Here is a 22,857-nt window from a genome sequence, read left to right as displayed (position 1 = left end):
ACGGCAGTTATTGGTTATTCTAGGCCTAATGTTGGAGGCCTATTCTAGTCTAATGCACTTTGCATAACATCAGGCCAGCTCACGGACATGCTGTGCATTAAAGACATATAACTAGGAAAAGAATAACGCAGAGCACAATGCTGTGGGATTGTTGTGAATGTACTACTTTCTTTTGTGCTTTGTGGTCCTAATCAGACTCCACCAGAAGAAAAAGAATGAAGTACTTTATATTAATGTAATAGCAAATACCGATGGGATGGGAGATTATATGGTGACACAGATTTAGTTGGGCATATGCTGCAGAAAACGGAGATGGTGTGAAACCATTGCCCATTTTTTAATGAGCATTCCAGCTTAGAGGGATATTGAGACTTTGGGAGCTGGAAGATGCCACAGATTGCTGTGCAAATGTTGTCCCGTGTAACTCAATGGATTAGGTTTAGAAGCTCCCACTGGGACGTCTGGATGGAAAAAAATGCATTCTCTCATAAAGCGTCCAGCAAATGGCAAAATGTTATGAAAACTGCACTGTACTTGATAATAGCATTACAGATAAGCAACGCAATTAAGCTACACACAGCGGAGCATACTGTATTGTAGCAGGAACCATGGCTGGGCGATGCCTATTAAGAGCTCAGTGCTGGGCCCGTCACAACGATTCGTCATGCCAAACCTGATGTTTCTGTTTTACTCACAACTTCATTAACTGGTAGTGGACTGAATCTGCACACTTGTAATCCCACAGCAGCAGGTGAATAGTAGCGCAGGGTAGTTTTGGGCTCCAGATGTTATAAGCGGGAATTAATTCGCAGAGTACTTACAAATTAAACGAAAAAGACAAAATTGCACACATATATTATTCTCATATAAAGCTACCTCGCAGTGGAAATTTGTAAAACATGTGCTTAACAGTGCATACATCGTTCAGTACTATAGTCTATATAGAGAGCTGCAGGAACTGCATTTCCGGTTCCCTCGTCTGGAAGTCAATGTGTTTTTTTTATTTTTAGCTTGATGCCTGAAATAAGGTCCGTGGTTACCACAAGTTCAAGATTAACGTTTTGTTCTACGACATGAGATACGTCAGTAAATATCCCACTCGTGAATTTTGAAGCACTCGTCCACCTTTAGCTTAGTGGTGGTGACGTAAAGTCATGTGACCTTGGTGTAGTGTGTTTATAGCGTAACGTTAGCGTTTTTACTTCTGGCAATTGCATTTATGCTTCAAAAATCATAGAAGTGAAAAGTTAATTTGTGAAGATTATCTTGCCGAACAAAACGTGTAAGTATCATAAATGTTTGTTTGCCGCATTTTCCTGCAATAATCCAAATCCAATACGAGAAATCACACTGGCCCAATCCCAATGTCCACACTCACAGACTTTGAGGCGTGAGCCTGCAAAGTCCGTGAAGGTTTAGGGCTGTCCCACTGTCAAATCGTCAAGTCTTAGAGGGCTCTCTCGCAGACCTTTTAAGCCCTTTTATGAGTACTTTCCGTAAGTCCGCATTTCTGCAGACTTTGCCTGAGGAAATTACCCACAATTCATAGCACTGCGAGGTTAAACACAGAGTTACCAGGGGAAGCCCCGTGGCGTAAAAAAAAAAAGGTAAACAAAGAGGACGACAAATGGTTGTTCAGCCAGGCATATTTAAATGTGCACCGAAACATTAACATTAAGGATTTAAGATGGTACATAAAAAAAACACATGAAATCAGAGTAGTTACTTTATGTTACACACCTGGTTTATTCATCAACCATTCGTCAGTCAAGTCCCTGAGGGTTCAGGGCTTAAGGCCTAAGGGGGGACATTGGGATTGGGCCATTGGCTTTATTTTGAGGGGACCGTGCGATGCTACCTTCGTATTGGCCTACAAAAATATGTCATCCCTGCAGCACTCATACACAATTTCATTTATAACAATCAAACAAGATAGGGGAAATTCAAGAGTTGCTCAAGCAGAAATTAAGTTAAGTGTGACCTCAGCATGTCTTGTGGATGGTCATGATGAAATGCACAGCATGCACTCTGAGCATCCTCTCTCTTTCTCCCTCTCTTTCTCGCGTCCTCTGGCCCTAAGTATATGCATGACTCATCAGCACCCATACTCTACCACTGACCTACATCTGTCCCACCTGTGTGTCAGTGTTGACTGACCCACATTCCCACTGATCCAGTCATTTACAGACTGAGCCTGTTTCAAAAGAGCAGCAGGAGGCCGTTTCCCTCGAGTCTCAAAGCTCCACTGTTCACAAGAGCAGGTAAATTGTCCTTAAGTCGACATGGATACCCTTACAATCTTTTCCCCCTATAAATTCGATGTTTGGGGATGAATTAAGGTAATCTTTTAGAATTATTTTTCTATAATTTAGCCTCTTAAAAGCATAAATTAATTTACTGCCACATAAAAAAGAGAGTATCAATTGGCAGAGCTTATCAGTAATAATTTATCTCCATCAGCCTGAATGTTGTTTCCTCACATTCGTACTAATGTTTCAGGGACTGATGGATTTTTTTTTTGCTAATCATTAATGTAAACACAAATATGTCTCCTCAACCCTTCAAGTTTTTCCTTTCGCATACGCTTACGGTGATAAACGAGCTATTTCTGAGCGGGACGTGGTAGAGTAACTGTAGCATAAGAGCATCACACAGCCAAGAGCAACATCTCTTTATCTCTGCCTCTCTGCAGCAGAGTAAAGGCATGGAGAACATGTGATGCTGCAGGACCATGTGGGCTGCCATGCACAGAGGCCGGAGGCGGAGCCTGGAGTACCACTGCCTGCTCTCATTGGCTCTCAATGACATCATTGATAAGGAGTGAGTGTTTCTCTCTCTCTCTCTCTCTCTCTCTCTGTCACACTTCCATATAGTATACAAGCACAGGTTAAAGGGGCTGCCTGCATCTCTCCTGACTTTTTTTTCCAAGATATAACACCCTGCCTTAAATTAAATGAAGCATAAAAACAGGCTGAATCGTCTTCATTTTAAAGCTCATTCTCTCCCGTACTTTGAGGAAACATTTCTCTGACTGGAGTCAAGTGAACAAGCTGCAGTAACACCACACATCAGATGGCACGTAACACAGAAGAGCTGATTTTGAACAAATGAATTAGGCCAAACAGACTGCACTGGATGAGTCAATTCTGCCAAAACAGAAACTTTGCATATAACACAATGAAGTTGCATACAGTCAGGAAAATGTACACAATCTTTCCAAATAAAAAATAAAGTTTTTATATAGTGCATACCAAGAAATATGCATATAATCTATCATTAATCATCAACATTAAATTATTTAATAATTACGCTATACATGGTGCAGTCAATAGGCTCGTGGTCATGTGGTGCCACAAACTTGTGCATGACGCGCTTTAGGCGTTTTATTGGCTAAATGTGTTTCTAACTGTGTGTTCAAGTATATGGCGAGTGTGAAAAGTCAAGCCTTTAAGTTGCGGCTTCTGCGTACAAAACCCCAGGCTGTGGTAGAGTTTCTGTATCATTTTTTTTTTTTTTAAATCCCAGATTGTTGTCCAAACTTAATTTCTGGGGAGCAATGACGAGCGACTGACATGATATAGGGCTGGCCGATATGGAGAAAATCAAATATTACGATATTTTTTGCCAAATACCTTGATATTGATATCACGATGATATAGAGTTAATGTGCTTTTACAAAATATTCACACAATTAGATCTTTTTAAAATAAACATCAGTAATGTGGATACAATGACTAAGTTGGTAAAGGCAAATAATAGAAGAGGTAGAACAGTCTGGTAAGTTGAGAAAAATACATCACTTTACTGTAATGCAGCCTTTAAAATCAGGAACACTTATGCCATATTACCATATGCAAAATCTAAGATGATATTTAGTCTCATATCACGATATCAATATAATATTTATATATTGCCCAGCTCTAATATGACATGATACGTCGTGAATGACATAATGACATTAGGATAGTCTCCAAACTACCACAGGTTAGAGGGGAAATTGTTTAAGAGTGATTCAGAGCATTGATTTTTTTCTTCTTCTTTTTTTTCTCAAAATCAATTTTTATCAGATGAATCTTGATCTTTTCTTGCAAACTTTGATCCCACATAAGGTATGGCAAGTGCACCATAAATAGCTATGTATAGGGCAACACAGCCTCTACCAAAATTCAACTGATATTGGGAAATAACTGGGGGTTGTGTGTGTGTGTGCGTGTGCGTGTGTGTGTGTGTGTGTGTGTGTGTCTTGGGGTGGTGTGCTGCTTCCAGGTGAGCAAGACAGCCCTGCAAACAAACAAGAGGTTGAACAAGTGCCACATCCCAGTACAAAGTAATATCACCTACCAATGCGGAGGGCCGAGGAGGATCATACATGCAATATCCTGCTATCCCGGTGGCTTTGGGCTGCAGGGATGTTGTCTTGTGGAGAGAGACACACGCTGCACATCTTTATAATCCTCAAAGTGTCTCCATGAGTTTTTCAGATTTCCAAGTGTGCCTGAAATGCATCCCGCCTGGCACTGCTGCTCCTGAAGTTTAAATCCTCATGAGATGAGTCTTCACCTTCTCTAAAAAGCAAACTGCACAGTCTCTTAATCCTCCTCTGCGTCTCAAAAGCCGCTTGATAGGTGACTCGGTACATCTTCCATGTGATTTCCACATATTTTTCTTTCCTTAACCTCCAAGCAGGAGAAAACGCTTCGCTGGTTAATCTGGTGTTAAAATCCACCTAAGGACACAGATCCTAGAGGAATCAAGAAAAAAAAAAAAAAAACAGAGTAGTTAAAACTTTATTTAAGTGCAACAAATTTGTTCATTTGTTTAAAATTTGTAAAAGAAAAATAAGAAAATGAATACATTGTTTGATGAATGATATTGAATAAGTAACACTTTAGGTGCAGTAATATGTTGTAAAAGTTGGTATTGAGCTGGAAAAAAGTTAGAAAAACGAACATATCCAAAGCCAAATGTTTTGCAGAATGCAAAACTAATTTTGTTTCACATAACAAATAAATCCTGTGAGTGCAAATTGTCTTCTATGTTGCCTAATAAAAAGTTGAAGGGTAGGGCTATACTACACAATGGAATGCAGCAAATTCAAACAAGTTGTTTGGCCACACCTTCATGATGAAGAAAGTTTTAAAAAATAATAATTTAAACTACATTTGTTATGTTTTAGACACCTAATAAAAAAATGAAGGTGAAACTCTCAAATAAGCCTCGAGTTATAGGACCTATTTATCATGACGTGCTCCCGGCGGGGTTTTATATATTTAAAAAGGGGAAAAAAATGTGAAATAAAAGCTTTTTCTACACTTTTGAGCTCAAAAAACTAAATTAAAAATATTTTGTATCCCATGAAAATCATTTACAAGCGTTCCAGAAAGTTGTTTCCTTGTGGATTTGCGCTCCTTTTCTGCTGCTTTTCTTTGTATGGACTGAGAACAAAGGAGCCTTTACTGTAACAAAGAGGCTGCAGCGACTTACTATACCTGTTGCTCTGTCTCCAATAAAACTACAACAAGTTTCTTACTGATTTGTATTCTCACCTATTTCATGCTCATCTTTTTTGCCCTCCAAACATTATTCCTTATTCCGTGCAACAAGTTTAAATTCCGTGTCACTGTTGTTGTTGTTTCTTGGACACTTTACACCTGATTGCATTGTTCTGAATTCCCTCAGTGCACACTGGCAACTTCACCAGAACACAAACAACCGCTGTCATAAAACTCCTGCACGAAAACTGTTTACAAACTATTTAGGAACTATCACTTGTCACTTTTGTCTGTTTTCCAGCGTGCGTAAAAGCTCCTTTTTCTGCGCAAACTTCTGACAGGCATGTTGCTTTGTCTTGTGCGTCGCAAACATCCCCAAGAGACAAAAACACGGCAGCAGCGCAAACTCCATCTCACCTCCACTGATAAAAGCTCTCTGACAATTAATTTACAGTCTCATATGTTGAGTATTATTGCGCGTTATGAAGATGCGTGCCAGAGCATCCCCTCAAGTAGACAAAGGAAAAGGGGACCGCTCCTCTCTCTCTCTCTCTCTCTCTCTCTCTCTCCTCTCATTCTCTGTGTCTCTCTCTCTCTCTCTCTCTCTCTCTCTCTCTCCTGCTTTGTGCTCTCAAGTTTTGGAGCGCTGACGCACCAAACTACAGCAGCAAACTTTTAACTGGTAATAAAATTCGAAAAGCACTCAAGTAAAAAGCAGAGGACAACTCACCTGCAGGGTGTTTTTGCAGTTTTTGCGCGCGTCGTTGTGAGTCGCAGGAAAAAGTTTGTGAGAGGGCAACATCCAGCTTTGTGTTGTGGAGTCCCCTCTTTGTCTACACGTGTGATAGATGGATGGGGCTCCTTTTTGGCCGCGCCTAGTTCATTTCGCTCTCCAAAGAGTCCCGCCCTCTCTCAAAGTCAAACAACTCTATGCAGCACAAACAGTAGAGAGACGGACTGTTGGAGAGATGTGTGATTACTAACAGAGGGAGCAGCACGCTGGTTCATTGTCTGCATGGTTTCACATTAGATTTATTTATTTATTTATTTTGTTTTGAGCTCACGAACTTCCACTTGATCAGTAGTTTCCCCCCAGTCAATTAAGTTAATTCATCTATCTGTCTCTCTCTGTAATGAATTTATCTTAATTTAATTCATTTTTATGACATCAGTTAATGAAAAACATCAAGACATAAGTCAAATTTAAAGCTACAATCTCCTCATTTGTTGTCGTATAGGCAAAGATATCTGATGGGAAATACAAAAAAAAAACAAGTGGCTGCTTTAGATAGTGATGCTGTTAGAAACCCACATGGTCCACAGGAATAACCTCTAGAAATAATGCATTCCTGTACCTTTAACTTATCGTTTTTATTCATTTGCATCTTGCAGGGTTCCCCACTTTGATAACTATCTATGAGTCATCTCTTATTTTAGTGGCCACTAAAAGCAACACTTTAAACTGTGCTTCATCATTTCTTTCTTCTCTCCTTGCTTGTCTTTTTTTCCTCAATGTCAGGTGTATAGCCTACACATGGCACGGCTTAGAACGCAAGAACTTTCTTGGATGCATGCAGCGCCTGGAGACGACCATTGTGTCTGGACAGCAGCAGCAGCAGCAGCAGTAGGGGAACAAAGGAAGAGACAAAAGGAAAAAGGTTTCATTGTTTTTGGATTGCACAGGGTGGCACGTAAATAGAAATAATGACAACGCTGCTACAAGGTGAAGGAGGCCTGTGAGGTTTAGAAAAATGTACTTTTTTATTGATTCTCAGGTTATACTTTTTTTATGGTTTTACGTAGATATTTTGGTGATAACACTATCATTATTTAATTACTTAATTGTACTCCTTTAATTTAATTATATATAGATTTATTGTTTAAATCCATATGCATTTAAATTTGGTAGTTTTATAAATACTCTGTTTTAATTATCAGTCCAGACTTTTACTCCTGTGATTTTCAAAGTGGGGTCCGGGGGACCCCCAGGGGTCTTCGAGGGGTTTCAAGGGGGTCCCCAGCAAAAGGGGGGGATAAATTAATCTCACTATAGTTCCATCCATAAGTAACACAATGACGGTATGACTGTTTTGGTCATGGTTTTCATACACTTTCTGTATTATAACATCTAAAACAAAAATCCTATCAGATGGGGCACCCTGGAACAAAATTGGGGGGGCGGGGGTCCATAGTCTGATTTGTGTCAATTTAGGGGTCCTTGATGTGAAGACGTTTGGGAAACACTGTATCAGGCTATTAGAACCTGCTGCTAATTTTACTAACAGAAACCTGATTGCATCCTAAAATGTGGGAAATGTATAGTTTTTTCTATCAAAAAGTTCTGTACACTTGTGGTCGAACTACTTCCATATGCATTTCTGTTGTTTTTATTTAGACAAAGTGCTGTGGATCACCTTTTAGCAAGATAATTTCCAGGTCTATAGTAAACACAAGATGCTACTGGTGTTGGAGTCAGTGGTGGTGGCGTTTTGACTGTGTGTGTGTGTGTGTGTGTGTGTGTGTGTGTGTTGGAGGGGAGGCGGAAGAGACAGTAAAGTAGAGTAGACAACAGAGACCTACAGAGGCAGAGAATACTGTAAGTCATAATATGTCTCCCCTTTGCCAGTTGTAAGTCTTTCTCTTTTATCCTGATTGTAATACTTTCATGCCCCAGATAGAGAAATCAACCAGACAGACAACAGACGTGCAAATACATGCAACGACAGTCATTAGACACACGCACATGTAAAAAAAAAATGTGATCCTGCCTGTTATACCGCACTTGCTTCCAACAGACGAACAGGTAGTTCTTCTGTCTCTTTGGCAGACGCACAGGTAGACATGGCAGACACACAGGAAGTACCACTCTCACCCACAACCACCTGGGTCCTGAAAACAAACCAGACAGACAGACAAACAAACAGGAACTTGTCTGTGAGTTTCAGTCTGCATGATGTTTTTTTCTGTTTGCGTGAAGTGAATGCAAGCCTACGGGAACATCTCAGATGTGTATAGACAGAGCCAGAGTCAGGTAGAGACTAGAGAAAAGTCAAGATAACAGACACCACCACTGTCCTCTATTCATATGCCAGACAGATAGAGATAAATAATGAATAAGGGATGTGAACTGAAAACAACAGAAACACGTGGTGTTAGTGCAACAGGAAATATGTTTTAAAAAATGTATAAAACAGAGAGATGGGGGGAAATAGTCATACCCCCACCACCAGGACCACCACCCAAACCATCCACCCCCTCTGGGCTGAGCGTACCTATACAGACAGGCCGACATAGAGATACAGTCATGCCTCTCTCGCCCCCCCTCCGGCGGAGCTCTTATCCTCCCTGCTGTGGTTTTACTGGGCCACTGACTCCAGCAGCTCCGCTCTGCTCTGCCCTGGCTGCTGCCTGCATATCTCCCACTGCGGAGTCAGCTGAGCCAGGCATGAGACTGCACACTGAACAGGCTACATACAGCTTAGAGGAGCTTAACACACACACACACAGAAACACACATACACACAGACACAGAAGTGCTGGAGCTGTTAGTAAAATTTGCAAGATTATACCACACGCTGAAGATATTATCTCCATGCATGATACATATTTATCATCAGGGGTGTTGGGAAATAAAGTAATATACGCTGGGTATTACAAAATGCATATGACTGAGCAGCTGAAAAGAACAGACAGTGTTTACATTCTGTGCACAGTCAGCAGATACGCACAGCCAATTAAGCTCGGATAAAAATGCATATATCTGCATACTGGTGTGATGCTGCAAGGGCTTAGTCGTAGCAGCTACATAACATCACTTATGGATTAATGCACTAGTGCACACTCACTGTATTTCCTCTACGACTGCAAGCAGAGCTGCTTTTTTGCACACAGAAATGTACTGTATAAAATACAGGCAGTTCCATGTTTTGTGTCTTGCACTTATCTCCTCTCCTGTCATGCTATTGCTGTGATTCAGAGCTTGTGACACACACACACACACACACACACACACACAGGCTAATTCCTATACATAATATTGTACGTGGTGACTAAAGCAAACATGATTTTGATGTTAATTTTTTTATGAAACACATACTAGATGTCATGTTGCTTACCCACTCATTACACACAGGCAGTTAAACTAATTTGACATGCACAAGAGTGCTTATTTAACCGGCTTGCTTGCTACATACATATATAATATAGTTTTTTTAATGAAAGCACATGCTTAAAGTGTCGCTATCTTAATGTAATGTTGCATCCGATTACGACATTAAAACATGCATATAGCTCTATGAACTCAAACAACCGACTGGTGTTTACACCGTACATAATGGCTCTTACGCCGTAACAGCTACAGCACCTGTAATTTCACACAACTAATTGAGCTATTATGCAACAGAATAGAATAGAATAGAGCTAAAGTACTGCATATATTGCATATAATACATGCTGCAAGGTTCATACTGCGTGCTGAAGATTCCTTGATGCCACACTGTTACGTTTGTTGTGTTATACCACTGATCCTGATGGAAAATGAGGAACAATTAACAAAAAAAACAGATATTTGTTAATGTGTGAGACAGAGTGCTTGACTGTTATGTGGTTCAATTTTATGCATAGAATTTCAACCACACACACACACACATACAGAGACACGCATATACCGTAGACAGACATGCTTGTCAGCCACGCTGGAGGGCCCTTGGCTGACTGCTGCTAAACCAGCCCTTCCCCCACGATAAGGGTCTGTCTGGGAGAGGGGGAAGGGAAATCATGACTGTCTGAACACCAGACAGCCAGCATACAGCAGCACAACAGGGCTGGAATAAAATAGAATCCATTTTTTCCTGGGATGAAGCCCAAGAAGATTTACCTTTTTGTACTGATAATTCAACCAATAAACCGCCTTTATTGCAGCTATTCCTTATCATTCGGCTCAATTAAAGTGACCCTGGTACGTGTGCAGCTTTTATTAATGACGCAAATGAGCGACATTTTATTCTTCAGCAGGAATACATTTTGGGCAATTAGACAAACCTAAGCAGGCAACATAATTGGCTAGTCACAGAAGCACATTAGTAATGAAACAGTGCTGTTGGTCATGGGATGGTGGGAGAACTGCTCACCGTCATCACTTCATAGTCTGTTTAATGTGGCCTCTAAGGTGAATGGATGCACGACCTGGACAATGCACAGATGTGTTACGTAGTAGTCTCCTCCTGGGAAGCGTCATCTGGTTGGTACAGGTTAGCTTTTTCGTGTATAGATGAGTCTATACTGACTTTCCAGGGGGTGATGTGAAAAAGGATGCAGGCAGTACGTGGTTATGTGCAGGTGTTCTCTAATGCATCATCTTTTTTAACACTGATTGTTTTGTAATAGGAGGGAAACATCCGTCTATCCATGCATCCATTATATTTATTATGATGTTTTACACTAAACACACTAAAATTTGGTAATTTGTTGGGGATTTATGACAATACACATCTTCAAACCAAAAGATAATCTGAGGTGCAGGTAAATCAGTGTGCTTCAGTGTTGTTGGGATTACAATTTGTGTATGGACTCAGTCACTTCACGGCCATCTAACCATCAGTATGGGACATCCGGGTCTCAGATCAACACTCCCCCTACTAAGATACATTTTGAATGCATGATGTAGACTTAAGCCTTATGGGGGGGCTTAACATGAAAACCTATCAAATATGTGTCACCATAGGGTTAAAATAATCTTATTGATTTGCTCTGTCTGAGTCTATATAAATGCATCTATTTCTTGGCTCCGGAGTGCTGTTATAAGCTTCCCAGAGGCTTTGCAGAATCAAGACCATGCATCCTAAGTCTATAGAGAGGAGGGAGGGGGGGTGTTGCTATAAAACTCTCAAAATCAGTCCTGCCTATTGGAGTGTAACTGGGAATAAAAGTGCTGTGTATGTGTGTGTGTGAGTGCTTTTTCATAGCTCAGTGATGAGCTTTACAAGAGCTTGGTGGTCCATCTGTGGGCCGTTTACACTCAATGTAGAAAACATTGTACAAAAAAAGGCTTAAGAAGGATGTGCAGACATGGACAATACTCACTTAGTGTGAAACTTTGAGAAATAAAGCCCCTTTTTTTTCCATAGTTGGAGATGTTTGCAAAACATTTTTTCATAATTAATAACTAAACAAATGCCTGCAGCTAAACAACCAGTATGCTGCTACTTCAACAACACTGCACTGGTCACTTTATCTCATTTTTTTTATCATTTTTATTGCTTGTCTTGATATATATTCTGCTTCCACTGTTATTTGTTGATTTTAGTTATTGACTTATACTTTTATGATGCATACAGCTGAAGAACTGAGAAACATATTTTCATTGTTCTTAGCACACTAACAATAAAGATCTATTCTATAGAACATGCGATCTTTTCATCTCACACTGCAGTCCCAACAATCATTTTACTTCCCTCTAAAGAAAGTGGTGATTGGTTGGGATGCAGTATGTTGTCACACAATTGGAGTGGATTTTCCCAAAAGCTCTTCCTAGTCATTTCTCAGCCCATGTTTGATGGTTATTCCATGTTAAGCACTTTTGGGAACCAATCCATATAGTAAAGTTTTAAAGAAAGCAGCTGCAATGGTAAACTGTCTGTTCTTGCTTTGAATTCTATCCTTTTATATCTTTTTGGGAACATTACCAAAGGATCATATGGCATACTAATCAATGCTCAAAGTTGGTAATTATATTTACAAGTTGATATTAGCCATTTTATTTATCATTTATGGAATATAGTATACAAACTTGTTGTTTTTTTGTGCTTCTGAAAGTCAAAGAGGGAGGAAAAAATAAAGAAAAGAGTTGTAGAGTTTCAGTTCCAGCTGATATTTATTTCCTTCCTTGAAAAAGTTCTGTACACAAGTTTATATCAACAATCTGACAGGCAGTGAATGGACACAATTTAGCTGGCATGAGTTCCCCCCCTTTCTCTGAGTCTCAAAGAAAAGGGCGGTTCCTTTGTTTATGGCATGATTAGAGACAATAAAATGATAATTCTACACAGCATATTGCACAGGATGGATGAAAAATAAAGTCAATATATTTAAAAATGCTTTCATATATATATAAAAAAAGAGTCCTGAACTGACCACCTTCAATGTAAGTAAGGATGTGTAAAAGATAGCAGTTCTAGACAGTGCCTGTCCTCGATAGCAACAACGTACATAAACACACAATCTTTTTGCTTTATGATACAGTCAAATATACAAAGATCGAGTTCACGTTTCATCGTTTTTTCCTCATTTTTTCATTTTTTTCTGAAAAACACAACAGCTAATAACCTGAATCTGAAATACAAATGCTATTCACCATGCCATAAAGATACTAAAACAATTATTAGCTAATAGTTAGCCGACAAGTAGAAAAGATTATATATTCAAATACAATGAGAAACGCAGAACAAGTAGGTGTTGCGGAACTCAAGTCAGAAATTTGAATATGCTTGATGTTGTCACCCTTTGTTGTTTTGCTTGCTGTATTGAGCCTGTTCATTGGCAAAATGTGACATCAGTTAATGAAAACATCAAGAAATAAGTCAAATTTAAAGCTACAATCTCCTCATTTGTTGTCGTAGGCAAAGATATCTGACGGGAAATGCAAAAAAAACAAGTGGCTGCTTGAGATAGTGATGCTGTTATAAACCCACATGGTCCACAGGAATAGCCTCTAGAAATAATGCATTCCTGTATCTTTAAGGAGCCTGCAGACTGGCACTGTAAACGTAGAAGGTAGGCAGATACAAAGGCTGGTGCTGCTTTCAAGTGCTGTCGGGAAAATTGTAATTGCATCCTTATAACTGGGTTTTTACGTCTATCATGTCACTTCTGACAGTACAAGATGTTCAGGGATCTTGTCAGTACGTGCTGGTAAAAGTTGAAAGTTTGCCAAATTTGTGAATTAAAACACCAATTACACACCTGATTCATATTAGCCTATCTCCTCTGCTCAGGTCACTTAAGTAGAAAATACCTTGGTGCCTTTAAATTTCTAAAAATCAAACAATAGGCACCACAGTGATAGAAGGTCTATTTTGCTGGCTGTCCTTTACAAAAGCCTTTGAACAGGCGGTAAAAAATAAGTACGAGCTTGCCATGAGCACTTGAAGGCAGCATGAAAACCAGCCTGCCTGGGGTATTATTAAAAATTCGGAAATCCAATACAGCTGTATTAGTAGGCTACACACACCGATTGTTGTTGACTTCCCCCATTTTCTATATAGATTTGTACAAAAATACACTGAGAAAATAATCAAACTGTTTCCTCTCTTTTTAAGTGTCCAAAAAAGTGTGTACATTTAAATATAAAATCAAAAAGTTGTGTTGTTTTTAAAACTCTAGCCCTTCGCCTGAGAAGGAAATGTGACAGACATATACTGACAAACAAACCGTGTTAAGAAAACAAAAACAGGACTAGATCATGAATACAAGAAATAAAAATAAAATTAAAAAAATGCTTGGCCCAGTATATAAATACAACATCCCATATAAAATGGCATCTGAATACATGTACAAAAACAAAAGCTCAGAGGATGTAAAACAACAACAAAAATCGGTGAGGATTTCTCTATAAGCTATCATCTGAAATGAAACAATTTTGGTCCTGAATCGTAGAGAGAGAACACGTGTATATATAAAGTTCAGCACAGATTTGAAGTTGAATCCTGAAGTTTGAAAAAATTACAACAGCTGGTGATTATTTCAATGTCCTTTTTTTTTTCTTTTTTTTTTTTTTTCTTTAAAGAGAACAACCGAGAAGCGAGCTCGCCACCTCTATCCATTTAAATAACCCCTAATACTAGTTCTCAAACTGCTCGACAGTCTCACAGGAAAAATCTCAGCAACAAGATAGTGAACAAAAAGTAGGCTATCATGCTTTAACATGTTTTTTTTGCTTTTTGAGAAAATATTTCCACTTTTTAAAAAACATCAACCCCCAACTCGGTTTCATTAAAAAATCCCTCTCGGTGACACACACCACAATAAAAAAAAAAAAAAAAAAGTCGCACACGACAGTCCTTATTTCTGTACCTTTTTTTAGTGGTGAAGTTCACTTGGCAGATCGGTAAAAAGTTGTGAAATGTCCCTTTTCTTTTTTTCAAATCAGCAATAACATTGATTAAGTGAACGTGCAAATCAATCACAGTTAAAGTTGTTCAGGTTAAAAAAAAACAGTTCAGGGACTGTCAGAAAACACAGCCTCTCTCTTTCTCCCTCCTTCCTTCTCGTGTTTGCACTCCACTTTTTTGTGGGTTGAAAGTCCTCCTTGTCCACGCATCCGAAGAAAAGTACAAAAAGCAAGTTTGCTTTAAAGTTTCCCAGGTTTTGCAGCTTCTGGACGAGAAGAGACTAGTTTCAGTCTGCTGTAGTAGTTATAACACAAACTATTACGCCCACTGAACCAGAGAAGACTCCTGTTTCTGTTTGTGGTCATATGTTGAGCTCTGCAGGACATGTTTTACCTGTCGCCTTTTAGTACGTGAACACCAGGTTGGAGATGGTGGACTCCAGCCAGTCCCCGGAGATCATCTCGCTGACTTCGGGCGTGCAGTAGTCGGGGAACTCGAAGTGGGAGCCTCCGGAGCCGGACTCAAAGTTCAAATCCAAGTCCCTGTCCAGCACCGAGGAGCCGAAGCTGCCCAGCGACATGCTGTCGAAGCTGGGGCTCGGGTTCATGTCGAGCAGGTCGTCCTCGAACTCCTCGTCCTCCTCCGAGGAGGAGGAAGAGGACGAAGAGGCTGAGGACGAGGAGGCGGAGGAGGAGGAGTGAGAGCCGGAGGGAGTCGGCGAGGAAGCCCGCCGACTGCTGCTGTATGTGTGCCCGGCGTGGCGCTCCGAAGTGCCGCCGCCGCTGCTGCTGCTGCTGGGAGAGTCCGCGGCTCCTCCCTCCTCCTCTCTGCCGCTGCCTGCCGCGTCCTCGTACAGGCTGAGCGGGTCGCTGGAGTCCGCCGAGCTGCTGAGCGTCGGGCTGGCCGGGACAACCACGGAGGACGCCGGGCTGACGCTCGAGCTGCTGCCGCCACTACCGAACACGTACACCCGCTTGGGCTTCTTCCCATCCGGTATCTGCTTGGCTGCTGAGGACTTGGACTTGTAGAGAGAGTTATGGTGGTGGTGGTGGTGCTCTGATGTGTGCTCAGAGGCAAACGGTGATGCTTTGGTGCTACTGCTGCTGCTGCTGCTGCTGCTCCCGAAGAGTGATTTGTGGGGTTTGCTGCTGCTGCTGCTGCTGCTGGGTGATTTGGATCCGTTCTTCCTGGAAGATGAGGATGTTTTAGTGCTGCTGGTGTTGTTGTTGTTGTTGCTGCTACCGTTCAGTTTCTCTCCCTTGTTGTCGCCAGGTTTGGAGGAGGTGCTGCTCGACTTCACCTTCTTCCTCGGCCGGTACTTGTAGTCCGGGTAGTCCGCCATGTGCTTGAGCCGGAGCCGCTCCGCCTCCCGGATGAACGGGATCTTGTCGCTGTCTCTGAGCAGCTTCCAGCGCTTCCCCAGCCGCTTGGAGATCTCCGCGTTGTGCATGTCCGGCGACTGCTCCATGATCTTCCTCCTCTCGATCTGCGACCACACCATGAACGCGTTCATGGGTCTCTTGATGTGGCCGCTGGGAGTTTTGCACCACGCCGGGTTCTCTCCTCCTCCTCCGGCGGCGGTGCAGGAGGAAGCCGTGGAAGCCGGAGATAGAGGCGAGGCGGCCGGGTCCAAGTCCATGCACGCCCCGGAGTCGGAGCTCGAATCCCCGGCGAAAAAGGAGAGCGCCTCGGCGGTGCTCTCTGAGTGGCTCATTTTCTGCACCATGCTTGCCCCAAGTTATGGGAGAGCGGTGTGCTTACTCTGTCTGTCTGTCTCCCTCCTTGGTCCTCACTTTTAAAAGCAAACTCAGCTCTTTTTTTTCTCTCCCCTCTCTCTTCACAGTTTGAAGCAGAGTAAAAAAAAAAAAAAGAAATCACTCCTGAGATGATGTGCAGTAAAACTCGGTTAACAGTTCAGTCCAGTGTAGCCTTATAATAAAAAAGGCTGGATGCCTTATAATAAAAAAGGCTGGATGTGTAGAAAAAAAAAAGTTTAATTTCCAGGTTTCTGTAAGGTGTTCAAACAAACACAGGACAGTATATAAGCCCACTCTCCACTGAGCAGATCTCTCTGTCTCAGTCTCTTCCTTCTTGTGTTATAAAATCAATCTGAACATAGTCTCTCTATTGCAGCTGCAGAGCGCAGACTGAGAGTGCCACACTACTGTGCGCACTTTACAAAGGGCTCCCAAAGTACAGTGTGTATAATAAGGTAAGTGCTTTTCCTTTTCTCTCTCTGCATCAGCTCCGTCCTCCTCTCCTCTCCTCTAGTAGAAACAAAAGCCATGCATGCTGGTGCTGGGGAGGAAAAAAAGAAGCAGCCTAGTGTTACACTGTCCTCCTTCCATCTGCAGACCGAGTTTTTCAAGCAGCCCTCCAGTCCACCGGCCACCCTTTGCTTGTATTTATCCCTTCCCTGAGATACAACGGCGATAAAAATCCACCAATGGCACGCTGTCGCTACCCTGCCTCCGTGCCAAACTCACGCCCACCTCGGCTCCTATTGGACAAAAAAGGAATCTAATAATAATCAGCGCGTGCAATGAGGAGCCTCGTGTCTGACCTCATTCCAGTATACAACAAGAAACTTCAATTTTTTTTTCAGAGAGAGAGAGAGAGACACTGGCTTATGTTATGGAGACCCCCTTTTTTTACTCTCTTTCACCACCGGCCCATGTGTGTACCATTAACATATAGAGGAAGCTAAGTTACCATATGGAAACTTTCTAACACTGAGCACAGTTTGTACCACTTTGTGTTGCCCTGGGTGATACTGAATACTGTAATATTTATCTAATATTTATATGTGCTGGTGTTGTGAATGGTGCGCACCTATATATCCTCCTGGGAACAGAGTAAAAAAAAAAAAAAAAGTCTTCCAATTACTTTTTTTTGTGTGATTTCCTTCCTATTTAGGGTTAAAAAAATGTTTTATTTTTTTTTTACAATTTAGGCTTTTTGAACTTTATTTTTTATTTTACAGCATGTCCACTGTATAGTGGACCACAGGACCATTTCAGTGTGAAAAGACTTTTTTAAAAAAAATGAACAGATTATGGCTGTAGAGTGATATTTAACCAAGAATACATTCAACTTGATTAAAAAAAAAACACATGCCATATCACTGGAAAGCCCATGATGTCCTTTTTACAATACACCAGGGGTTGATAGAGTAAGTCAAAAGAGTAAAAAGATATGCATGTGGACAAAATGTCCACTACAGAGGACACATGTCAATCTCAGGAGGATAACACTCAATAGAGAGAATCTGGTCCACAACATGTGCCAGCGCAATGCAGCTGATGTAATTACGCATTACCTAATGTTTACAGTAAAACCACACAATATTATCTGATGTACTGTGTATTATGAAAAGTGATCTCTTAAAGGAAAGATTTTATTTACTAATTGGTATCTGATTGGAGTGTTGTTTTATTGTCCTACAGGTGGTCGCTGACCAGGTCTTGCATCACCGACACGTTGTGTGAAACAAGAGCAACGCTCAACAGTTGAGCGTCTATCTCTCTCACTGACGCGCTTCACAAACAGGGAAATGTCTCTTGGACACATCATGATCGTTAAGCTGGTGTGAGAAAAGACTCCCGAGCCAAGCTGTATATGCTCTGCGCTTTCACCTCTCTCTCTCTCTCTCTCTCTCTCTCTCTCTCTCTCTCTCTCTCACTGCGAGGCGGTGGTTGGGCGGTCCTTTGTCACATAACACACATCGAGCCAACCCCTTCTCCGGCGCACTACCAGACAGAGAAAAAGAGAGGGAGGTGAAGAAGAAGCAGGCGGCTGTGTGTGTGTGTGTGTGTGCAAACTGCCTCCACGAGCGCACACACACACACACACACACACACCCGCACACCTCTAAACTGACATCGAGTGCAGTTTTTCCGCGGAGTGACACAAACAAGAACGGGTGACATAAATAAAATTTAAAAAAAAAGGTGCGCTTTTACGCACACGTTCTCCATTTTACGCACGGAGGAAAATCGATCTAATTGAATAAAAAAACAAGAAATGTGAACTTTACATTATTCGAGTATTCATAATCACTGCCAATACAAATTATTATGTCTATTTTGCTTTTCTTTTTTTTTCTTTTTTTACATATTTCTGAAGTAAACAACAGTCTCTTTGTTTCCATGCAGTTTCCCTAACAAAATAATGAGTAATTTATTTCTCTTTTAAATCAAGAACGAGTCCAAAAAAAAAAATGAAGGGAGAAATGAGGAGGGATACAAGCAGAGAGGCACAGTAGTAGGTCTATAGAGGCTATACAGTGCGTGTTGGACGGCCGCTAGATGGCGTCGCAGAGCCAGAGAGGAGACTCAGCTGGGCTGTGTTGCAGAGAATTTAGGGAAGGTAACAGAGATCAAGACTGAGCATCCAGAACAGTTACCAGGGGTGAATTACATAATGTCTCTATGCGATGGAGAGGCATCCAAGCGATGCTGTTGTGCAGTGTGTGTGTGTGTGTGTGAGAGAGAGAGCAAAGTATGCATGCCTTGACTGGTAAGGGAGAGCAGGCAGTGAAATAAAAGAAAATAAAGCACTTCTTTGGAGTTAGTACAAATCAGCTCAGTTTGAAATCAGTCACCGCTGTGATGATTTCACCTTCCAAGAGAGCACGTTTCTGCACATGAAAATGCCATCAAAATATGAAATGAATAGGAAATGAAAGTAGGTCTGCATGTGTGTGTGTGTGTGTGTAATAGAGAAAAAGAGAGCTATAGATGGTCAGATGCTCTGTGTCTAAATGAAAGGAGAGTCAGAGGTGACTCGGATCACCGCTGGGAAATTAGTATGAAAGTACAGTCACCAATGTTACTGGATGCATTTCACTGGGTACAATTATATTCAATATGGCCTCATATCTGCAGTGCATCCAAGTAAAGCAACGGGTAATTGGGCTCCAATTTGTGTGTTCATGGAGCAGAACTGCAATGGAAATAAGAATGTTAACTCATAAACTCGCACCGCTCCTCAGTTCCATTTTTAATAAGGACGTGCAGGAAAACATTACAGCGTATATACGTCTATGCTATAGAAGTGGGTGAGCTTTGATGGAACAGGACTTATAGCCTTCAGGAAAGGGTACTTTAAATCATAAAAAGTGTTCACATTTGAAGCAAAGAATATGTTTAGGTCAGTATGAACACAGTAAATCCGCGATTAAAGTCACTCAATTTTCAAATATAGTACATCTTCATACTTTTTTTTCACTCCTCCAACAAACTCTTAGTGCACCTGGAGTGACAGCTGGCGGGCTCTTTAAGCTCACACCTTATTCAGTACCTTGAGCAGGTGTCCTCTATTCCATTATATTCTATTCCACAGCCCAAAGATAAATAAGACCTTTCACCTAGTTTTGGCTTCACAGTTAACTTGAATACACATGTCTTTTTTCTTGGCTGCCAGTACGTCTCTGTCTCTCTTTCTTTCTTTCTCTGTCTCTGTCTCTCCCTCCCTCCCTCTCTCAGTGCACACATTAGTATGCCACACACACACCCAGACACACACACACATGACCTGAAAGGATAAGTAGTGCATTCAAACTTTCCTCTCGCTTTCTCCGTCTCTCTCTTTTACTGCCATTGTTCCAGTGAGGTGCAGCTGCCACGCGAGTTGGAGTGGGTCGCGTGCCAACCCTAATCTCAACAGGTGTTCTTTTGGGTGTCTCTCGCTCACCCCCCCTCCCTCTTCTCCCTTTCTTTGTCTGTCCTCACTCTCTCTTTCTCTCTCTCTCTCTACTCTTTCACCTCCCCTCCACAACCCCCCTATACTTCACTTTACTAACTACTTCTCTTTCTCTCTCCATCCCAATTTCAAATCAGCTGCACTAGAATGACCATAATTAAATTCACTTCTTTTGTACAAGGTTTACAATGTAAGTATCATATTGTAAGAAAATAAAACAGGCTGTTCTCATACACCGTTCGTAGTTATACCTACAAAAAAGTGATGCACTGTAATTTGTGTATATCCCACGAAATGTGTTTAATCCACGTAATTGTGAACCAGGAAGTATAAAGAACAACAAATGCCGCATCGGAAGCAAATTTTCATAGTGGCCAAATGGTGGAATTACAACTTCCGAGTCGGTTATGTGTTGTCAATGGGCCCAAAAATACTTTTTTCCATAGACTTACATTGGACAAGAGATGTCTATAGATCAGCGGAGCATTTTTTAAAGTTAAATCAACTTCCCAGTATGAACACTTGAATAGCCCTTATTTAAATCATTAGTTCCTAAAAGTTGTAAAATGCACCAATAGCCAAATCCAGAGTTATTTTCTTGTTGCCGTTCGTGTGAACGAGCCCGAGACTGAGGGCTTGGAGGCGGGGTTAAAGGTAACGCTACTGCGCTTGCTCTAGTGGCCCAATGGATGCGAAAGATCGCCGGATGATCCGCGTACTTTATCACTCGACAGTCGAGCCATTTTTTATTTTCATGCGCCTCTGAGCAACTTTCATAGGAATGAATGGGAGCTCGCCTCTAACACTGTAGCCAGTTCTGTTTATACATCCATGGTAGGGAGGATGGGTGGGTCAAAAAACACTGGACTTTGTCCAGAAGACCGATGTTCATACCCCGCGTGAAAGCAGAAGTCAACATTGGTTTGTCACGTAACTTCCATCTTTAAGTTACGTCACTTCCGTAGTTATTTTAATACAAACCACGATCTTTTCCTAAACCTAACTAAGTCGTTTTGTTGCCTAAACCTAACCAAGCTTTTTCCAGTGAAGATGGAAGTTTATATTGAAAAGACTGGAGCGAAAATAGCCATGTGCATCATGTGTTCCTGGACATGCATAGGAAAATGCACAAAAAAATAATGAGGAATAACTTTTCGTAAGATATACTATATGAACCGTTGTATGAGAATACATTGCATAAAGTGATTTCCATATTATAACACTATATGCACTGCACAACTATACTACACTGTTCCATACAACATACAAAGAGTTATTTCAAACAAATCAATCAAAAAGAGGGAGCACATGTTCTAGGAGCTTAGTCCGGTTTCCTTGTTTTCCTTCAGGCTGTGACATATTTTGCTGCTTCCATGGCCATGTCCGTTTCTAGTAGTAAATATTGAATTTTGTTTTGGTCTGAGAGTTTGTCAAACTCTTGGTACGTTAGTTTTATTTTGTAAAAGAACTTGATCTATGGTGTAGCAGGAAGTCTTGCTCCCTTTCTGATCTCTTCCCTCCTTCCGACTGTACTCTCTCTCTCTCTTCTCACCCGTCTCTCATTCGCTCCCCTGTCTCTGCTCTCTGCCTCTCCTCTCCATCTCTCAGCTCTCGCTTCAGTTTAGCTTGTTTTATTGGCATGAATGTTAGATGAACAGTGTTGCCAAAGCACCCCCCCATCTCTCTTTCTTTTTCTCTCCCCGTCTCCCTCTCAAGATAAATCTGATCTGAGGTCATCTGTTATTCAGAACACTGACACCATATGGTCCAGCCACCCACTCAGAGTACATCCAGTCAGTTTCATGAAAACTTAAAATCTTCCCATATTAAATATTGATGGGGCTGTATATTGACCGGCTGTCACAAACCCTGCTTAGAGTTTAGCCCGCAAGAACTTTGAATCACAAGTAGCATATCCATTACAGAAGATGTTGACCTTAACAAGTCAACTTTTTAAGAAGATATTGCTAAAAACAAAGGGTTTTAGTCAGACATAAGTCAAATAAAAGATAAAAAATGCAGGAAGGAAAACTGTTCAATGAAAAAAAAACGCTTTTATTAAAAGGGAAATGTTTGCCAATGTACTTGACAGCCTTAACAAAAACCAACACATTTATATTAACAATTATGATTTTGCTCTACAGCATCATGCTGTTCATCACAGCCACAGCAGGTCGACCTCTATTGCAATTAAAAATGTGATGCCTCAGGCGCTACCTTGGTCAGACCCGTTAAAAGGAAACAGACACGTGCAGCGGTTGCCCCTGCTAACCCGGTGTTGTGCTATCGAGAGGATTGGTGGGAGCGAACTGTACTAAAAGGGTGTCGGTGATGCAAAGAAGCGAGAAAAGTTTTAATTGTTTCAAGATTTTTTCTTTTCATTGAACTGATTGAACTCTGAGTCCCCGTGCATCCCAAGGATGTCACCATCTCTAATTATTCTCACTGGCAGGCTGTGTAGAAGATTTACAGTAACGTAGCTGTGTGATGCACATACACGCAGACATCTACGTGGCTATTTTGCAACAGCTTGGTCACACAAGAGTTAATCGAGA

The 22,857-nt window shown here is 41.2% G+C and overlaps 1 protein-coding gene and 1 long non-coding RNA gene across 3 annotated transcripts in view; both read right to left on the bottom strand.

Moving 5' to 3' along the window:
* The window catches only part of LOC119497365, a 120,246-nt gene extending 113,869 nt beyond the window's left edge, over positions 1-6,377 (bottom strand). For both annotated transcript variants that reach the window (XR_005208906.1, XR_005208907.1), the window contains exons 1-2: positions 6,223-6,377; positions 4,342-4,741 (exon numbers count right to left, since the gene is read on the bottom strand). This is a non-coding gene — a long non-coding RNA (uncharacterized LOC119497365). The remainder of the gene's footprint in view (positions 1-4,341; positions 4,742-6,222) is intronic.
* A 5,962-nt stretch (positions 6,378-12,339) lies between these two features.
* sox4b (SRY-box transcription factor 4b) lies at positions 12,340-17,075 on the bottom strand. Its single transcript, XM_037785148.1, has one exon. The coding sequence runs from the start codon at positions 16,323-16,325 to the stop codon at positions 15,003-15,005; it is 1,323 nt and encodes a 440-aa protein (XP_037641076.1). The 5' UTR covers positions 16,326-17,075; the 3' UTR covers positions 12,340-15,002.
* Positions 17,076-22,857: the final 5,782 nt, after the last annotated feature.

Source organism: Sebastes umbrosus, chromosome 11 (assembly GCF_015220745.1).
Source record: "Sebastes umbrosus isolate fSebUmb1 chromosome 11, fSebUmb1.pri, whole genome shotgun sequence".
In the NCBI taxonomy this organism is placed as follows: domain Eukaryota; kingdom Metazoa; phylum Chordata; class Actinopteri; order Perciformes; family Sebastidae; genus Sebastes; species Sebastes umbrosus.
This window is presented reverse-complemented; position numbering and strand designations above follow the sequence as displayed.

Excerpts from the sequence above, each read along its gene's own strand:
- sox4b (XM_037785148.1), bottom strand. The coding sequence starts at position 16,325 with ATGGTGCAGAAAATGAGCCACTCAGAGAGCACCGCCGAGGCGCTCTCC.